At 43.5% G+C, this 21,321-nt stretch overlaps 1 protein-coding gene across 4 annotated transcripts in view; it reads right to left on the bottom strand.

Annotated features, from left to right (window-relative positions):
- The window catches only part of SRGAP2 (SLIT-ROBO Rho GTPase activating protein 2), a 249,457-nt gene that overhangs the window by 60,294 nt on the left and 167,842 nt on the right, over window positions 1-21,321 (bottom strand). For all 4 annotated transcript variants that reach the window (XM_036273719.1, XM_036273722.1, XM_036273720.1 and 1 more), the window contains exons 5-7: window positions 15,677-15,739; window positions 7,777-7,992; window positions 7,078-7,206 (exon numbers count right to left, since the gene is read on the bottom strand). In XM_036273719.1, the coding sequence (XP_036129612.1) occupies window positions 7,078-7,206; window positions 7,777-7,992; window positions 15,677-15,739 (408 nt within the window). The remainder of the gene's footprint in view (window positions 1-7,077; window positions 7,207-7,776; window positions 7,993-15,676; window positions 15,740-21,321) is intronic.

The following is a 21,321-nucleotide window of genomic DNA, read 5'->3' as shown; positions in this document are numbered from 1 at the left end:
GATGTTTCTATCTTTCCCTCTTCCTTCCCCTCTGTCTAAAAATCAAATAAAAACACTAAAAAAAAAACAAACAAAAAACCCCACTGAATAGTGAGTCAGCAACCTTGGAAAAGCCATTCCCATCCCTGAACCTGTTTCCTCAACCGTAAAATGATCAGATCTGGCCAAGTCAGTGGTTTTCTAGCTGCAGACCAGAGCTCTGGTCCTGTGCCAGAACCTTCTCAGGCTGCCCTTGAGAAGGGGTAAAAGGGCAGCCCAACTAGCAACACTTGGAGCCTCCTACCCCTGCTTAATTGAACCAGCTCTGCTCTTTTATCTATTTAATAAATTGGGATTCTCTGTAAGGTCTGGTTTGAAGAAATAATTCTTTTTGCTAGAGAAAAAGTCTGGAAATACTTAGACAAAATATAATCCCTAAGGCCGTTTGCAGCAATGGCATTCTGTAACTTCATGACAATCTTCTCCATCCCTCCCCAAAGACCCAGAGATCCTTATTCCCTGATCGTCCATTATCCCTTCTATTGCTTAAGCAGCTTTGAGATCCAAAATCCGAGAAGACACATCAGAGAAGGATCATGGATAGAGTAAGACCATTTGCCTGAATGCCATTTCATTCCATAAGCAGGCATCAAATGAACTCTTCCCCCAGCCTTTTCCCTTCATCCCCTTCATCCCGATCACAGTGGGAGCAGCCACCACTGAGAAAGAAAAAGCATGTGACATGCCTCTTCCTCCCAGCATCTGACAAGAAGCTCAGCAACAGAGTGCCTGTCAGGCTGGGCTCCGGGTTCAGTGCCAAAAGGCTCTGGCAGGTGCCTGGCTGCAGTGGAAGAACAGCAGTTACAGCTTAACTAGAGGTGGAGGATAGAGAGGCATTAAGTTCATTTGAGAGGGGAGAACAAATGGACGCGAGACAAAAGCGGCTGATTGGGAGGCTGCTCGAGCCAGAGCCCTTCCTCCTCCAGCAGTCCTGCTGGTTTGGCCAGGCTACCCTTCAACCTGCAAGCCCTCCTCATGCCTGCAAGTCTAATGAACAGGAGTACCTACCCACAGGGAGGAGCAAGTGTGTGGGGTGGGGGTGAAAGTTTTTAATGCAGAAGATAATTTAGGGGGAGGAAGGGTGCCCTTCGCAAACTTTTACATGGTTTTGCCGACTCCCCTTTTTTTCTCTCCATTCTCACCACCTCTGTCCTAATTCATACCCTGACCATTGCGCACCTCTCCCACTGATGAGCCTATAATCGCTCTCACTTTTTTCCTAAATTAAAGACCACCTTCCTCAATTTGGAAAATTTTTAAATGCCTCTGTGTTTACTAAGTGAAGTTAAATAACCCGAGTAAGGTCAATGGCCAAAATGAATCGTAATCTCTTCAGTCTGACCATTTAACATAATTTCCCTCTAGTTTTTTCTTCAAACCCTTCTGTTCTAATCCAATGACATACTCTGTTTTTCTGTTTAGGGCAGTGTATTAGGAAACCATAGGCCTCAAGTTAGCCATGTAAGTATGAGCAAGCTACTTAACATCTCTGAGCCTCAAATGAGGAAACACTAGCCCCACAGGTTGTTGTGAGGCCGATAACAGGCAATATTCTTACATATATCTGGCCCTATGCAGACACTTAAATACTAGTCATCAATATCCCAAAATTCACTACCTCTGCTCTTCAGCTCCTAGCATTTTCTCTTCTCGAAATGCTTCCCACTCCTCTCACCTGTTGCAATTGGACCCAGTCTTCAAGATCCAAATCAAATACCCAGCCTCTGGGAAGCCAAGCAGCCCTACAACCCTGGCTTGTATTGACTTTGGCCTGCACTCAGAACCACATTCATTAGCAGCCCTCACGTGACACAGAGTACACTCCCTCATTCTGGGACTTGCCATTTCGTATCACCCCCACCAGAAGACAAGCTTCAAAGAGGGCTTTAGCCAGTATGTTACTTCACTTTTTTTTTTTATCCTCACCCGAGGACATTTTTCGATATTTTGTTCAGACAGAGTGAGAGGGAAAGAGAGAGAGAGGAACATCGACGTGAAAGCGACACATCGAGTGGTTGCCACCCACACGACCCAACCAGGGCCAAGGACAAACTGCAACCGAGGTACGTGCCCTTAGCGGGAACCGAACCCGGGTCTCTCCGGACCGCAGGTTGACGCTCTAACCGCTGAGCCAAACCGGCCAGGGCTGTTACTTCACTTTTGAATCCCTCACTGTGAGGTGCTGCTCCTGGTAGGCATTTAATAAACATCAATGGATTGACTGAAGCCAGGAGTGCAGATTCCAGGCTCTCAGAAAATTACCCACTTAGGCTGCATACTAATCTGTCAAGTGGGTAGATGTAGCCATTGAAGCTTTCTGTGTTGCTCACTCTGTATGGGCCTATGGGAGACAGAGCGCCTACTTGGGCCAGTCTACTGCCTCTATTATAGCTTCTACTGTTCTATAGCTTCTGTGTGCCAGTGAGTGAGGGGTCTGACTCACAACGTGCCCTTTGGCTCCTCTGCACCTCCAGCTAGCCAAGGAGATGTGAACTAGGTTTTCCAGAACCTTGGCTATCCACATATCTGCAAGGGAACCGCCGGAAACTGAGGCATTAGCAAGTAAGCAATTTCTGGCAAGGTCAGGGAACAAGATCTGAATACAGGGTGGGGCAAAGGTAGGTTTATAGTTCTGAGTATGTGAAATACAGTTTATCGTATTATCATTTATTAATTTTTGTATTATTTTCCATATGAACAACTGTAAACCTACTTTTTCCCTCTCCTGTATTTCACCCCTACTCTCAAGAGACTCCACATGAGTCGAGGCAGACATCATTTTGCTCACAGTGGGCACAAAGTATGCTTTCTGAGGCTTCTGCTGAGTTCTGTGGCCACACCAGGTTCCCGTGGCCATTTCTGGGTTATATAAATGTTTGATGAAACTTTCCCAGAGGAAATCAAATTTTTATAAGAATTTAATGATAGCCCATCCAGATGTGTGATGACATGAGTTGACAGCCCTTTAACCCTTTACCAGCTGATATCTCCTCACCCCGAGACACTAGAGAAGGCCTAAAAAAAAGTGGGTGCTGCCCTGGCCGGTTTGGCTCAGCGGTTAGAGCGTCGGCCTGCGGTCCTGAGAGACCCGGGTTCGGTTCCCGCTAAGGGCGCGTACCTCGGTTGCAGTTTGTCCCCGGCCCTGGTTGGGTCGTGTGGGTGGCAACCACTCGACATGTCCCTTTCACGTCGATGTTTCTCTCTCTCTCTCTCTCCCTCCCACACTCCATCTGAACAAAAAATAGAAAAAATGTCCTCAGGTGAGGATAAGAAAAAAAAAAAAGTGGGTGCTTCATAACACCCACTTCAAGCTCACACAGAAGAGAAAAATAACTGACCTTTATTAAATTTCCCATTCAGAAAGCTGAGTTCCCTCATGTCTGACTTGGGTACACATGGTGTCACAGATTCTCTACCCATAGATATAGCATGCACAACACCCCAGCTGTGCACACAGACAATGCCCTGTTCTCCATTCTTCCATCTGCTGCTGGGGTGACAGAGCCATGGGCGCATGGGGGAGGAATACACATTCCAACGAGCCTACAGTTCTTAGACTCCATCTCAGAATATTCTTTTGGCCTGAAGTCAGGTTTTCCTGGTGTGTGTCAGATGCTTCACGTGGATTACTACAGTCCGAGTCTAAATTTTATACTGTATTATAATAAGAAGACAAAGGCTAGTCCTTGTGCCAATGCACTGGCATCAACAAGAATAACTTTTCACTCATCCTCAACGTCTTTAGCACACACTGAGCTTTAACCTGCTAGGAAGGAGGCATTACACAGATGGCACAGACTGGAACAAGATTCATCCCATGTCTTAAAGCAAGTTCTGGATACTGTCAAGATCAGAATGCCAAGGTACCAGGCTCATTACTCACTCCGGCACTGTTGGTTTACTGCCAAAGCACCCTTTCGGCCATTGTTATTGCATAGAGCAGTGAGAAAAAGGAAGAAACTACTGACACATGCAATAATGTAAATGAAGCTCAAAAACACCATGTTGGAAAAAGAAGACAGATCAAATAAAGCATATACTATATAATCCCATTTTGAAAGGTTCTAAAATAGGCTAAACTAATTTATGATGAAAGAACTCAGAACAGTGGTTGCCTTGTGGAGGGGAACTGACTGGGAAGAGAAAGGAACTTTCTAAGGTGATGAAAATATTCTGTGTCGTGATAGAGATGTAGGTTACAAGAGTGTAGGAATTTATCACAACTCTTGAAACTGTAACACCTAAGTTTACTTATTGTATGTACATTATATCTCAAAACATTATTAAAAGGCACAAAGAAGAAAAAACTCTTGGCTTAGGAAATCATTATCTTCCTCCTTCCATTCCTTTCTTCCTTCAATGCATAAACTATGTGCTCAGCTAAGTATTAAGCTTTGTATGTACGTATGTGTGTATTAAGGTAAAGAGAAGACTTGATTCTCGCCCTCACAAGCTCAGAGAGGAGACTAAGAGATCGTCCTCTGTTCTTAGTGCAACGACTCTCAAACTTTTTTGACCTCCAGCACACAGTAGGAAATGCATCTTATACTAACACACACACACACACAAATGCATGCATGCACGCACATCCCTGGGTGCGCAAGCATGCATGCTTACCTAACGTAAGAGTTTCACCAAATAAAACTTAACTTTACTAATGTGATGTGCCCTGATATTTTCTTTCCTATTCTATTCCAATCTAGTTTATTCATTAAAAATAATAAGTCAGACCCATGAAAGTGATTTTACGACTCCCCTAATGGAGCATGACCTGCAGTCTGAAAAACTGTCCCAGGACCCCTGGCTTCCCTCTAGCACTGCAGTTAGCCCATTACATAGAAATTATCTGTTTGTTTATCGAGAAATACCTTGAGGGCAAAAACTAGTTTATTCCTTTTGAACCCCTATTGCTGAACACACAGCCTCATCTCAAATAAATATTTACTGAACATCTATAAAGCAGAAAAATGTTATCAGCCTTTCCTAAGGAATAATGAATTAATCTGTCCCCACCTCAGAAAAAGAAAACTAAACAAACATCAAACAAAATAACAGAAGAGCAACTTTAGTACCTGTGTGGCCTGGAATGCTAGCAACCTAGCTTGCTCACAGTAACCTAGACCCACGCCCTGGCTGATGCTACGGATGCTGGCAGGCTTCTTTTCCATGGTGCGTCATGTGGCACTCCGCGGAGACAGGCTCCTCACACATACACACACACACACACACACACACACACACTCACTCACTCACTCACATATGTAAACATTTAATGAGGATAACAAGTTACAAAATAGCTTGCTCCTTGGATTGATGTTAAAAAACCTACTAACATCTGATGGGGGTGGAGAGGGGTCTATGGACTGCAAAGGTTGTGACTGACCAAGCTGCTCTGGGGGCAAAAGAAAGAAAAGGACAAACCGGTAGAAGAGGTGTGATGGACTGTGCAGTCTGACTTTTTACCAAATGTGAGATAAACAGCAGACAGTGAGTATAAGAAAGAAGTGATTCTCTTCCTCATGCTGAGAACAGGCCTCTCTCCCAGTGAGGAGCCGTTCCCCTGAAGAGGAGAAAGGATCCTGTTTAGGGCTCTGACCTCCATTGAAGGACAGTGTTCAGATTGGCATCAACAAGCAGAGAGAACAAAGAGGTACCTGCCAGGGATCAGGGCTCCACTTACCCAGTGAGACAATGACACCCAGGGCATTAAGAGGCTGGAACTTACTGAATCAAAAATCACTGGCTGAAGACAGACAGGATTGGGTATTTTAGAAAAGTTCCCCAAACAACTCTGATGTAATGCCAGATTGAAGTACCAATGACCTGGTCCAATTCTTCAGCGTGCCGGGGGCACAGCACGGGGGAGACAGAGTGCAGTTCCAAAACAGTTCGGTGACAAGCCCTATGTTATCCAGCTAGTTAGACAAATCTTAGACCAGAACCCCATGTAATATAGTGAAGTGTGGCAGGTTTGTTTGTGGAGAGACCAAGACAGGCAGGCAAGAATGAGAGGTCTGGCCAGAGGCCTGCAAAGCCCAGCTGCTGCCTGCTGACAGCCAGAGGCAAACATCAGGCCTTAGACAGGAGACTAGCAGGATCTGCCTGAAGCCAGGGAGACTGGGATGCTGATGCTAAGTCAGCTGGTTCCAGGCCCCTCTCTCTAAAGAAAAGAGGGAGGAGTGAGAAACGGTGTGGCTCAGGAACTGGGCCAGATAGGAGCCTGCAGGTGGGAGGAACTGCAAGACTCAACCGCTAGAAGGTCTGAGGGGAAGCAGAAGAAATAAGGCCTCAGTTGACCCATAAGGCCAAAGTAATAAAACGTGTGCCTTGTGTCGGCCCCATGAAAAACACATGTGTCTACTATTCAGCTTTTCTCATGGTTTCGGTGCCACATATCAAGAAGTACGAGCTAGGTGTCAGGGGTAGCTGACTACCTTCCTGTCCAGGACCCTAATTTGCAGTGTATCTTTGGGCAGGTAACCCTCTTGACCCCTCCATTCCTTATCCATAAAATGAAGATAGGTCAGTGCACGGGTGTTTCAGTGGAGAATTCTGCTAAACTGAAGACAGGAATGCTGATTCAAAAGGGTGATGTGACAATCAAATGAGATAATACTGAGAAACATTGTGTTATGTAAACACTTCTTTAGCTCTTGCCACTCACTTCCATGTCAAGTAGCTGATTTAAGGGAGACAGAAATGCATAGTGGTTAAGAGCACGCGTTAGTAACCAGACCTAGGTACAAATTTTGTCTCTGTCACTTATTAGCTGAGTCTGAGTAAGTCATCTGAACTCTGTGAATTTAAATCTGTAAAAATGGAAATAAGAATACCTTCCTCTCGGGACTCTAGTGAGAACTGAAGGATATATGGTGTAAAGGTACATGGCAAAGCCCCTGATGGATCACGGCTACTTGCTTCATCACTGCTCTCAACATGCTCTGCGATGCCCGAGCAATAGAACTGGGGAACGAACGCCTGGCCAGATCTCTGAAACCAGCAAAGAGACACCCTGAGCCCCCAGGCTTAAGCACTTACATCAATAAGGTCAGACAAGTCGTGGATGTAGTACTTGAAGACAGACGCATTGGTTGCCTCCAAAGCCAGTAAGTACTCATTCCGGGCTTTAATGGCCTTCAGCTTATTCTCCGTGTATTTGGCTTGGCGCTGAAAAGAGAACAAAAGTTCAATTTTACTTTTTTTTTTTCAGAGGAGACTGTTCTCTAAAAGATGAGAGTACAGTACATTCAAGAACCACAATTGTGCTGCTACTCCCTATGCGCATCTTCCTTAAATTGGGTTCTAATTCTGTTTAATGAGATTCAAGGGCATAATGTAGATCAATCCAGGAAAGGTTAATGAGGCTCCCTACTTTAGATGCGTGTCCCACTTTGATTCTATCTGCAAATACCATTCTCTATCCTTGCATGGCTCCCCTGAAGGCGCCACTACACCCACCCCTGACCCTGGGTCTACAGTCCCCTCCTAGGCTTGGGAAAGGTGATGAGAGTTTCTTGTTTGTCTGCTACAGTTGAAAACCCAGGAGCCCACATGCCCAGGTTCTTCCAAATATCTAGGATTTCTTCTGGGGCAGATAACAAGGCTTTACTTTTGGTCATTAGGCACAAAAAAAGCTGGAGCTTCCTTGTTCTACTCTGTACCTGCTGGGAGATCCTAATCAGTCATGACTGCCAGAACGTTCCTCCCTAGCCCCTACTGCTGCTGGAGCAGACGCACCTTCTCTTTCATCTTCTCAATCTTCTTCACTGAGCTCCTCCGGACATGCTTCTCCTCAATGCGGATATTGGACGACGAGTCAGGGGAGCGTGGGGTCTGCCGGTCCTCCTGCTTTACCGATTTGCCAATTTGCTTTTCCTCCTGCTTCTCGGCCTCCTTTAGCTTGCTCTGAGCACTGATGCTGTCAGCATTGTATATGTGATATGTCTTCATGACCTGCAAGACACCCCCCGCCCCCACCCCAAAGGTCAAACCAATAGGATCAATTCTCTGCTTTACAGACTAACAGGCTTAGCCGGACCTCTCCCCCAGGAAGCACTCTCTTCATACCCCAAAGGGGAAAATCCGTAAGAGTTTGGACTGGACTTTGACATTATATATTAAAGACCACCCCAAAGCACAGGAAAGCAGGATTTGAACTGAGCCAGTGTGCCTTATTATTGAAATGACTTCATGTCTTCCACCATGTATTATTTACTTGTACTCATTAACGTTTGTAATCATTACTCTTTTATATTGGCTAGTTTCTACTGCTTAGTCATCTCATAATGCCAAGTAGATAGCAAACAACACCACCACTCAGACCCCAGAGCAAAGCCTGGTTGAAACCCTGAAGAGGGTAGCACAGCCTGTAGAGTAACCTATACTCTTTGGACATTTCAGATAAATGGGGAAGAGAAAAAGGCCCCATAAGCTCTTTTTACTGGCCTAGCATCCGGGGGCGGGGGGGGGTCTGTCTGGTCTGCTTTATACAGATCAAACACCCTCTCTCGCAGCAATTAGAAAACCAGCAGCAATAAGAGTGAGAGCTATCATTTCCTGAGCACTTATTATATTCTTGGCTCCGTGCCAAGGACTACATATGCATTTTCTCATTTCATTCCTGGAGCAATCCTGTGATCTAGACTACAACCCTACGAAGCCAGTAGACCTGCACAATAATTCAGGTAAGAGCCTGAGCAGGAATAGAATCCGAATCAAGTGAAACTGGAGTTGCCACAGAAAGGAAATAGAGTAAAACGAGAGGGACACCAATTTCCATCAAAGCAACTGTCTGGGAGTCCAATCCCTTTTCTTAATGAGGAGGCCAGGAAGCCTGGGACTTGTGTTTATTTAATTTCTACTACTTAGTGCATGCTGTGTGTCAGGCACTTTATGTACATCACTTCATTTAATCCTCACACCAACTCTATGAAAGACATGTTACTATTTCCACTATTAAAGATCAGCCTGGCCGGAGTGCCTCATTGGTTGAGCATCAACCCATGCACCAAGAGGTCGCTGGTTAGATTCCGGTCAGGGCACATGCCCAAGTTGTGGGCCCAATCCCTAGTGGGAGTCATGCAGGAGGTAGCCAATTTATGATCTCTCTCATTGATGTTTGTATCTCTTTCTCCCTCTCCCTTCCTCTCTCTCTAAAATCAATAAAGAAAAAAAAAACATTAAAGATGACAAAACTGAGATGCAAGATTAACTATCACATCCAAGGTCACACAGCCAATAAATGACAGAATCAGGATTTAAACCCAGTTTTGTCAGACCACAAAGTCCACAGTCTTAGCCACTAAGCACCAATGTCTCCTCTCTGCATGGGGCCAGAGCTGGATTTGGTGGAAGAAAAAGTTTAGTGAAGAGAGGTTTGAACAGAGAAACTGGTTTCATTTATAGACTCGAGTTAGATCAGTGGCCTCAAATGAAGACTAACTTGGTTCCCAGGGGACATTTGGTACTGTCTGGAGACATTTTTGATAGTTACAACTTGGAGCTTACTACTGGCCTTCTAGTAGGTAGAAGCCAGGGATGCTACTCAACACTCTTTGAACAGGACAGCCCCCACAACACAGACCTGTCTGGTCCAAAAATAGCCATGGTGCCGAGGTTGACAAATCCTGGCGTAGAGGGACTTTGTGGGTATAGTAACACCTTAGGATCAGCTGGCGACAGAGGAAGGAAAAAAGAATATTGGGACACTTACAAAATCAAAGTACATTATAGTTTAAATAATGTCTCATTTTGGATGCAGAGTATTTTAAAACCAGCTTCACCTTATTTTGAACCTGACATCATTTCCCATAAGTATAAGACCTTCTCTGTATATGAGCTACACAGAAGTGATATTTAATATCGAGAGTGTTAAAAACCTTTCTAAGTAATTCAAATGATCCACCAGGTTTCCAGATTGGCTAAGATGAAAAGAAGGCCAGACAGGGCTCCCTTTTTTCTCTTTTCACCTGAATGTGACCAAGGGATTCAAAAGTTTGAATAGTTAAAAGTGAATGATTTATAAGAAAGTAATTTTTTTATTTCATGAAGTTGCATAATAAATAAACAGAAAACACTATGACTAAACATGAGAGACAAAAAAGAGCTCAAAGGAGCCCTGGCTGGTTTGGCTCAGCGGGTAGAGTGTTGGCCCATGGACCGGTGAGTCCCAGGTTCGATTCTTGCTAAGGGCACGTACCTCATTTGCAGTTCATCCCTAGCCCTGGTTGGGGTTGTGTGGGTGGCAACCAATCGATGTGTCTCTCTCACATCAATGTCTGTCTGTCTGTCTCTCTCTCTCTCTCTCTCTTCCTCCCTCTCTCCCTTCTGCTCTATCTGAAGTTAAATGCCAAAAACAAAACAACAACAACAAAAAATCCTCCAGTGAGGATGAAAAAAAAAAAAGAGCTCAAAGGAATAGTGCCAACAAGACAGCCGATGAAGGAATAAAAATCAATCAACAATTTATATTGCTCCTTTCCCTAAAGAACGTAACTCGCATAAAGGAATAATATGCTACCTCATCTGAGAAACTATGAATTCCTAAGGGTAAGCACCACCTCTTTTGTGTTTTCTTTTTTTCTCCAGAGTTGGAAAATATGTCATGTAGACAGTGGTAGTTTTACAATCAATGTTGTTGCTCAAATGACTTAATGACACTAAATCTCTCTTTTGTGAAAAGAGAGAAGTATAACTCTGTCCTCCAACTCGAGGGAAAACTGAGGTATCCAAAGGCTGAAGCTTGAATAAGTGATGTCAAAACAATGAGAGAGATAGGACTTGAAGAAATATATATAGCGAGGCAAATACAAACTAGGGAAAAAACTCAGAAGTCTAAATCCTCAGTTCTACAAAGATAATTACTTTGAAACATACAATATTAAATTCATGTCTTTAGTTCTCCCTCCTCAAACCACACTAAAAAATTTTTATTAATATTTTTAGTATAAATTAAGGAAAACAAACAAAACAAAAGTGGAAGATGAAAAGTAGAAGGCAAGTAATAAGTGACCTACTGAACCCTAAACCAGAAGTAGAGAGAGCCAAGAAGCAACCAGACTTATATCACAAAAGCCCTAAGAGGAATTGGTGGCAGTGGGATGAAGGTGGGGCTAAAAACAACAAACTGTTGAAAGCCTGAGAACCGTTAGACTCCCAGATCCCCTCCACTTCCCCTCTGTAGTGGAAGACTACAGGTTTATACTCTTCGGAAGGGGACACCAGGCTCAGCTGAGGACAGGAGCACTGAACTTAAACCAGGAGTATCATCTGAAAATTCTACAAAGAATGTTGAGATGGCCCAGGCTTCTTTATCACAACTTGGCCCCCAAATATAGGTGGGAGATAGAAGAACCTTGCCTGGGGAACCTGACCATTTAAAATAAAAGATCTAGAAATACTGGTCTTCTCCAAGAACATGGTATAGTCAGATTACCCTACATACAGTAAAGGCCAAGCTGACACAGAACTTCCAACCAGCTATTCAGTGACCCGCTTTAAAATATAAGCAGGCAGCCCTGGCTGCCTAGTTCAGTTGGTTAGAGCATAGTCCTATATGCCAAGGTTGTGGGTTCGATCCCTGGTCAAAGCACATACAAGAATCAACAAATGAATGCATAAATAAGTGGAGCAACAAATTGATGTGTTTGCCTCTCTCTCTTTCTCCCTCCCCCTCTCTCTAAAATCAATATATAGAAAGTACAATATAAGCAGGCAGCTAAAGATTATCAGACATTTAAGGAAAATTAAAGACCAAATGACAAATTTAGAGGAAACAAAAAGTATACAGAAGAAAACAACAACTTCAAAAACAGTTCACCAATAATATTCCTAGAGAGATCAATGAGAAATGAAAGGACACTGCATCATGAAACAAGAACAGGATGCAACAAAATAGGAACAATAAAAGAACTTTTGGCAATTAAGATTCAATTCAAGACTCTCCAGGGAGCCTGACTTCATGTCCCTCCTCTGTGCAGACATGTATTTTGCTTTCTACTTTATTTTTCTGTCCCTTCTACTAAAGCTAAATGTCTTGAGTTCAGGGACATCTCTTATTTGTCTTTGTATCCCTAGTGCCTAGTGCTGGAGACACAAGCAAGCAGAGCTGGGGGACTATTAGCTGACATTATTTCAAGGGAGCAGGTGCTAAATACCAGTCATGGCTCCTTAGCAGACAGCTGCTGCACCAAATCAAGGGGACTATAGTCAGGAGGAGTATTTAGAAACATAAAACCTCTGGGGCACCAATATCCCCTATGTCCCAACACCTCTTCCTTCTTTCTCAATTCTAGGGCTTTCTTAACTCTTCCTACTCAGCCAATCCATGTGGCTTTAGTGCTCGAACATACACTCCTTCCTGGGGGAGAGGGGTTGCCTGGCTTTTCCAGATATAGCCTCTGAGTACAACTGAGGCAGAGAATTCCAGAGTTCTTTGGGAAGCAGTGTGCTCTGACTTCAAAGGCATTCCTGAATCATCAGTCAGTAAATGCAAACCACTTCTGTGTGCCATGGCCTACAAACCAGTTAGCTTGTTCATTATGGGGGGGGGGGGGGGGGGACCGTGAAGGAGAATGCTCACTGGGATTGCTCTCTGAGTAGCAGCTGTGGGAAGCAGCCCTTGGCACGGAAGCTAAGTCAGAAAAATCAAAGGCCCTTTAGGCAGAAAAGAGGAAGGTATAGAGTGGCAGCTGGCCACTTATGGAGTTCAGGCCTCTTTACCAAATGCACCTTTATTTGGGAACACCTGGGCCCTGACCCTTGGATCATCAAGGTTCAAAAGTACTTAAATGACCAACTCTTGGGTAACAGTCTCCCCCCAAAAAGTACCTACAGCCATCAGAGGAAGATGTAAGGCAAGAAAAGCACTAAAAATGATGGGTTCCTTATAACCTTGATTTCCTTTATTTCCACGCCCACAAATAACTTCTGTTGCCTACAGAGTCGCTAAAATGTGAGATCCTTCCATGCCTTCCTGAAGAGCAGATAAGAGGAAAGCTCTTTATAAGAAACCCTCCCTTGTTCCTTTCTTAACGAGAGAGAGAGAGAGAGAGAGAGAGAGAGAGAGAGAGAGAGAGAGAACACACAAGTAGCTTCCCAAATCCAGCATACAATGGTCCCAAGTTCCTACTTTATGAAACCACTGTCCCATGTAGGTGACCAATGGGCCTGATTTACCCTGGACGTTCCAGGATTCAGCACTGAAAAACTCTCACATCCCAGGAAACCTTCAGTCCTGGGCAAACAGGGATAACTGAAACAACTCATGATTCCATTCTTTGAACTTTCTAATTGCCTATAGAATCTGCAAACTCATTTGACCCTTAACTATAGTCTGATGTTTCAGGAGGTATGACTCCCCCAATCCCTCCATCCTCCAGGATATGGAGATACCAGTACATGCCACATGGAGACCTGGGTCATAGAGCAACCCCCCAGATCATATAGCTAGTGGTAGACTGGGTAGACAACCTGGGTTGCCTAATTCAGGAGGCTCTAGTCACTAGACCAGGGTCTTCAATCCTGGTACTATTAATATTTTAGGCCAGATAATTCTTTGTTGTGGGAGGCTGTCCTGTGCATTACAGGATTTTAGTCACATTCTAATCTCTAGCACCAACCCCCAGCCCGCTTGTGACAACCAAAAATGTCTGCAGACATTGTCAAATATCTATCACCTTGGGGCGGGGCGAATCATTGTACCAGAGTCACTGCTTTCTCTGGAACTTTCTTGTGTCCTTTGTCTTTTTTCTTCCTATTGCCTACTGCAGAAAAACATCAAATTTTATTTTGGCCTCATGATTATGAGAGTATGTGTCAATTCACCTAATGGCAGGGGACATCACGCTCAGCCAATTGTCAGTTTGCACACCAGTAGGAAGATTTTTTGCACTGCACTGTCTGTGGCCAGGACTGGTCAGTGTTGGAGTGCCTGAAGCCTGCAGTTCTTTCAAGGTGCCAGCTCAGTCCCCATCTGACCAGAACAGCAAGTGCCAGGATTTCCTTCCTCACTCAACTGCAAATTATACCCTTTCACTTACCCTTATTTTTTAAAATCTTTGCATATTAGGAGATCTAGGGCTCTGAGTAACGCTAAAAGATCCTTAGACACTGTTCTTCCTCTGCTGTATGCAGAAAGTGGCATGCTGGATTGGCTTAGTTTGGAATTTGCTGGTTATCCAACTCACTCCCCTCCCCAGAAACAGCAAACAGCAGAGGCCCAAGATGTTTACAGGAAACTAGAAGGATTCATATAATGATTACATGTGTCATTTTCTATCTTAGTGAATTCTTCACAGGACAGAGGAGTAATAATAGTTCTTCTTGGTGCCTAGAAGATGCTCTAAAAATAAAGAGCAGAAATAGAGCATTATAAAGACACGGGGGTTCAGAAAACTCATCCAGTCTGAAAGTGGTCCGAGTCAACACGCTTCTATTTCTAACAAGCCTTAACTGCATTTGAAAGAAATGAAAACTTGGGAGCTAAACTAAGGGGTACTCTCTATCTACGCGGCTTCAGAGCAGAAGAATCACAGAGTAGAAATTCTAAACACACTAAGCGTCACTGGAGACAAGTCTGATGACTACCCTGTTTACTTGCTTAACAGTTGCCATGACAAAATGGCCACACCTAGACTTTGGGATCAAGAGCATGGAATTCTCTGATCCAAAAATGCCTGTGATGCATGCCACCACTGTCTTCCTGTGAATTAAGAAAGAAAGAAAGAAATGTAGTGAATAAGCAAGTAAACAAAGGAAACCCGTTTCACCTCCGTAACAGGATGGGGTAACCCTGGAGAATGACACAAAGGCCTGGCACAGCTCAGCTAGAGGAGAGACCCTGGGAGGCTTTAGCTACACAATTGAAATATTCCCTGTACAGCATCAGGAATTTCTTTGGTGTGCATGTGTGTTTTAATTATAATTAATGAAACATGGCTGGAGGAAAAACAACCACCACCAACCACCTCCCAGTGCATGAAGAAACATGCATCAGCCACAGGCATCACGTGCCTGCGGAGCCAGTCATTTCAGAACAGACTGTGTTTTTTTCTCCAAGCCCAGAGCCTGCATCTTCACTGATGTTTGGCCTTTATACAACCCTAGGAAGTTGATGCAAAACTCCTTCTGCCTGAACTGGTCCCTCACATCATGGGCACTTAGGACTCTATGCTTCCCTCTAGAGCACTCACTTTAGTCTCAAACAGGTAGATCAATCCAAGAACTGATTATGGTTCAATCCAAAACCTTGAACCATAAATCCTTTCCAACGTGCACATATTAATGGTGCAAGGCAGGCTATATTCCTTGCTGTTAGGTTTGGGGTCCTTGGTTTGCTGCAAATGGGGTCAGTTGTGCTGGTGATTTAAACCTTGACTGGTCTCTAATGATTATTTCCCATTTGAAGCCAGAGTGAGCTGGTACAGCTGAGAAGTGATCTTATTTTGAAAAAGTGTTTTTGGCTCATTCAGGTTTGAAAATAAGAGTGAAAAAAAAAGATGGGTGGAGGCACCCCCAATGGGGACTATGCACTGTCCTCAACCTCAGCGCAGTTCTGTTGCTGATGCAACTATGGCCACGGCTGCCAAATGCTACTTCCCTCTGCTTGTTCAAGAGCCAGGCAACCCGTCTGATTTACCGAGTAGAGCTCATTCAGGACCTTCATCAAATCATCTTGGAGCTGCTGGCCGACTTCTTTACTCTGCAAGGAAAGAGGAATGAAGGTTAATTGAGAAACAAAAGAAAGAACGAGGGGGCAACAAAGGCAAGAGCACCACTGGCTCTACAAATAACACAAACTCAATTAAAGCCCATTATTTAATCCGGCAAACTAGATAACCACTCCAAACAGACCCAATTATGGTCAGATTACTCAAAGAGTTTTAATAAAATGAAACGTGCCTCTTCTCCAGGCTAGCAAAGGCAATCATGTGAAGGGAAAGTGGGTTATAGCCTTTGGTTTTTCAATTGCTCCCCAAAGAACAGGCCTGAAAGCCACATCCTACCTAGCAACTGTTGTTAAGTGAAACAAGTTTTCTTGGGGACTTGAAGTCAAGCATTCCTGAGAATTGTAGAGGAAAGTAAGATATAAAATAGGATGAGATGGGAAGAAGTATATAAACATCCAAGGACTTCAAAGTACCTAACTAAATAGGAACCTTCGATCAGGATGGGGTAAGACCTCATTTTATTTTTATTTTTTTATTCTATTCTACTCTACTCTATTCTGGAGTTAGACCGCGTATTTGCTCTATCTCTACCCAAAACTCCCAAGGCAATGGTACCTCAATAAAGACTGGTTGTGAGATTAGCTAAAATGTTATTCAATTCTGATAATATATGTTAAAGGGTTGCCAACTGGTTAATCCTAAGTAGTGGTGACTCTCAGGTTCTTTGTAGCTGCCACTCAGAACTGGCATCTAACAACACAGAGAGAACAATAAAAATAGAGAAAAATGAGGAAGCAGAAAGGAAGAACCACACCTTCTATACTAAGCATTTTATGCCAAGCCCAAGACAGCAGGGGATAAAACCGATTGGCATCACTGGGTCACTGAGAAGGGAAGCCCCTCGTTTTATCTTCGACCTGCTCCTAGTTCTTTTCTACTACGAAATCAAATATCAACAGTGCCCTTCTACCAGAAGGTATTACACCCCCTGGCATAGCTCAGCTCCCAGGGAAATAAAGAAAGAGGTCTTGCGCTCTGGCCGGTTTGGCTCAGTGGTTAGAGCATCGGCCTGCGGTCCAGAGAGACCCGGGTTCGGTTCCCGCTAAGGGCACGTGCCTCGGTTGTGGTTTGTCCTCGGCCCTGGTTGGGTTGTGTGGGTGGCAACCACTCGATGTGTCTCTATCACGTCGATGTTTCTCTCTCTCTCTCTCTCCTTCCCACTCTATCTGAACAAAAAATGGAAAAATGTCCTCAATGTCCTCAGGTGAGGATAAAAAAAAAAAAAAGAAAGAGGTCTTGCATGTCAGACTCATAATTACTTGAGATATTGCTTTTTTCAAGATGTATGACTTTAAGAATACTTTTTTTTTCTGACAACAAAAGAAATATATTAAAACAACAAGGAAGTATCACCTCACACCTGTCAGAATGGCCGCCATCAACAAATCATCAAACAAGTGTTGGTGAGGGTGTGGAGAAAAGGGGACTCTAGTGCACAGCTGTGGGGAATGCAGACTGGTGCAGCCACTATGGAAAACAATATGGTGTTACCTCAAAAAATTAAAAATTTAACTTCCATTTGACCCAGTGATCCCACTTCTAGGAATATACCCTAAGAAGCCTGAAACACCAATTAAAAAGAATATATGTATCCCCATGTTCATAGTAGCACTATTTACAATAGCTAAGATCTGGAAACAGTCTAAGTGTCCATCAGTAGACAAATAGATAAAAAAGCAGTGGTACATATACACAATGGAGTACTATGCTGCTGTAAGAAAGAAAGATCTCTTATCCTTTGAGACGACATGGAGGGACCAGGAAAGTATTATTCTAAGTGAAACAAGCCAAGCAGAAAAAGACAAATACCACATGGTCTCACTTATATACGGAATATAATGAATATAACAGTCTGAGGAATAGGGTAGACCCAGAAACACGGAAGTAGGGTTCAGAGTGACAACCCTCAGAAGAGGGGGTGGTGGGGGATGGGAAGAGATAAACCACAGAATTTATATGCATGTATGCATAACCAATGGACATGGACAACAAAGTCAGGGATGGGGTGGGGGGATGGGGAGGAGGGTGTCAATGGGGTAAAAAAAAGAAACATCTGTAACAAAAATAAAATTAAAAAAAGAAAAAAAGAAATGTTCATTATAATACATAAAACATTAGAAAAACCTCAAAAAAGAAAAAAGTAACTCAATTCCTACCACTAAGAAATCATCGCTCTAGACTTTGTTACATATTTTTCTAATCTTTTATGATTTTTGTGAGATTGGGATTACATTATATACACTGTAATTTATTCACTTACACGTATTTTGTGAACATTTCCTTACACATTATTCTTATTCTGTAACATTACAATAGATTATATTGATATAGCTCCTATTCTTGAACATTTACATTGTTTATAAATTTATATGATAAAGTATGCTGTATTAAATTAATTTGTACATAATTTATGTACATACCTTTTATTATTTTTCTCCTAGAAGTAATATTGCTAAATCAAAGACTACTTACTTATTTATACCATTAAACTGCCCTTGAAAAAAAAACTGTACCAATTTAAAATACCACCAGAAATACATAAGATGCGATTTCACTTTTTTGTCTTGACAATTTGATATGGCATCCTACTATAATTTGCAGTCCTTTGATTGTAGTGAGCTTGAACTTTTTTTTTTAAATTCTTACCCAAGCATAAGCTGTTCATTGATTCTAGATAGAAAGGAAGAGAGAGGAAAAGAGAAACATTGATGTGAGAGGGAAACATCGATTGGTTGCCTCATGCACACACCCTGACCAGGGATTGAACCCGCAACCTGGGTATGTGTCCAGACCAGGAATCGAACCCACAGCTCTTCGGTGCACTGGATGACGCTCTAATCACCGAGTACTCTGGCCAGGGTGTATGTAAAGCTGAACTTTTTAAAACAATGTTTATCAGGCATTTTCATTTGTTTATACTTTGCCATTTTTCTATTATGAAATTATGGAATATAGCATGTGTGGACCTCTGTTGTGAGTTGACATGCATTTTCACTCTTAGTAGCGTGGAAGAGTGGAAGGAGCCCTGACTCAGCAATCACAGTTTCTTCTATTCCCAGTTCCTTGACCATCAAGGAAAAAACTTCAGACAACTCAGTTTTTCTAGGCCTGTATTTTCTTTTCCATAAAATGAAAATCTTTGGCTTAAAAATTCTAAAGGTCTTTTCCAACCTCTGCCATTCTATAATTATGACCTTTTGTGTGGCTTCTTGAGTCTGTGTTAGATTCAAACACTCACTTCTGGGTATGACTGGTTGGCTTCACTCCATAGAGAAAAAGATAATCAGTAAGTTCTCCTCAGGGATCAAGATGCTCAATAAAATGGATGGCGTCAAAGGTTATCTCGCCAGTCTTAAATGTACCATTCCCATTGTCTCTCATCCAATGCCCTCAATCACTGGAAGAGGCCACAAGAGGGAATGCCTTTCATGTAGGAGCTCACATACCAGCTTCTCCTTCCCATTCTGAGGACAGCTGAGCTCTACCGAAGCAGCAGAAGTCCAAGGAGGTGAAGTGAGGTGAAATGACTCACCAACCAGCCCCAGAGTCAGCAACAAGGCAAGGAAGTGACCATGATTATCACTTCCAAGCGCCCTGCCCTCCCACCTCCGGACCAACTCTCCTGCCAGCCTCCCACCCTCCCTTACCACCTCCTTATGTTTAAATGGCAGAGGTTACAGGAGAAAGCTACCAGTCCTCTACCTTGTTGCTTACCCATGACTTAAATAACTTAGCCCCCCGAGTGGGGGGGGGGGGGTAGAGAACATAACCAATAAAATAGCAATTAAGTCCAGGCAGATGTTTCCTTTCATGTACTACCGATTAGTTGGAAAAGGACCAACTCAACTATTATCCCTGTTTATTTGAACAGGCTGCTGAAGCAATCCTGACTTCAGGCTCCCCTCTGGCTGAGAGCTGGGCTGGGGACACACGTGTAGCTAGCCCATTTAAAGTGTCCGATAAAGCTGCCAGCAAGCCCCCAGCAATCCTGACCCAAGGAGGGAGGCAGGAAACAGCCAGTGCCTCTCCTTTCACAGATGAAAAAGGCTACCCATTTTTTATTTTAGAAACCTTAACTGTGTGCCGTTGGTGGCAAGCGTGGCCCCAGCGTCCCAGGAAAGGCTTCTATGCTGGCTGCTCTGGAGGGGTTATCAGAGCTGGGGCGCTACAAAGGGACCGCACCCAAAGACAAGGGGGACATTTATTCCTGGGAACAACAAAACCTGATGAGGCCGAGTACATGAAAATGAAGACTGTGGAGCCTTTCCGTTCTCTGTAAAAAAGCAAGGGGTTTCTAGGCAGGGAAGAAAGAGAATTTACAGAGCAGTCTTTGTGTGCTATCACACAGCCCGCATCTCTTCTTTAACATTTCTTGGAAGAGAATGAGTCATCTAAACATTGCAGGAAACCAACTAGAAGTCAAGGGAAAAAATTACTTTGGGCGAAGTTTTTCTCTTAAATGTTTGCATAGTAATCTTTGCTTGGAAAAAAAAAAAAAAAAAGATGCCTAAATTTAGAAAAGAGATGTGACACAATTAACAAAGCTTGTCCTATGGGATAGGAAGTGCAATGGTGTGCTCAGGCGGGGATCTTTTATTTTGAAACTCACCACAACTGTTTGGTCAGAGTGTGTTTCATGGGGTGGGGGGGGCACTCTGCCTGCTGCTGGGGTGGGGCTGATCGGAAGGCAGTGAGTTTGCAACAGCTCCTGCCAGCTGTGTGCTTACAAAACGAGCAGGGAATCCTCCTTTTCCAATAGATAGCAGCGTCGGACAGCTGAACTGAATCGCACGGCCTCATTTCCGCAAGGCGAACGTTCCAAAGCCTTCTCTTCTCACTCACCAAAAGGAGCAGAAATGGAAGGAAACATGAGGCTATATGGTCTGGGCTGCTGGGACACGATGTTGGTCACTCATCTTTGGATATATATATATTTCCTGAACTTGGATGGATTTCTCTATTAGCATTTCCCAAAGAACACTGATTATGAAAAGATTTTAAAACCAGTCGTCATCAGGGAGATACTACAAAGCTCTATTATCCGACAGGCACAATATTACTCCCTATTTGTATGAAAGAGAAAAAAAAAGAGGAAGGCATGTCTCTGCCATGTGGTGAGAGCTAATTTCAGCCAGTCCCAGGGCTGAGTCTGTCAGCAGGTAGAAACAGTAGGGTCATTTAGTTCTGTCAATTAGCCTGTGTCAGCAGTTTTCCAAAAAAGAATCTTCAAGGGCACAGATCTCCCTCCATCAGTGCTAGCACCCCCTCCGCAACCCAAAGACCCTTCTGAGACCAACTGTTTAAAACAAAAAAAAACAGTTTGAGCCTGTCTTGTGTGGTTCAGTGGTTTGAGCATCAACCCATGCACCATGAGGTTGCTGGTTCGATTCCTGGTCAGGGCACATGCCCAGGTTGTGGGCCTGATCCCCAGGGAGGGGGGCGTGTAGGAGATGGCCAATCGATGTTCTCTCTCATTGATGTTTCTCTTTCTCCCTCTCCCTTGCCCTCTCTCTAAAAAGCAATAAAGAAAAAAACAAATTGAAAAAGTTTAAGA

The sequence above is a fragment of the Molossus molossus genome, unplaced genomic scaffold, assembly GCF_014108415.1.
Source record: "Molossus molossus isolate mMolMol1 unplaced genomic scaffold, mMolMol1.p scaffold_m16_p_20, whole genome shotgun sequence".
In the NCBI taxonomy this organism is placed as follows: domain Eukaryota; kingdom Metazoa; phylum Chordata; class Mammalia; order Chiroptera; family Molossidae; genus Molossus; species Molossus molossus.
This window is presented reverse-complemented; position numbering and strand designations above follow the sequence as displayed.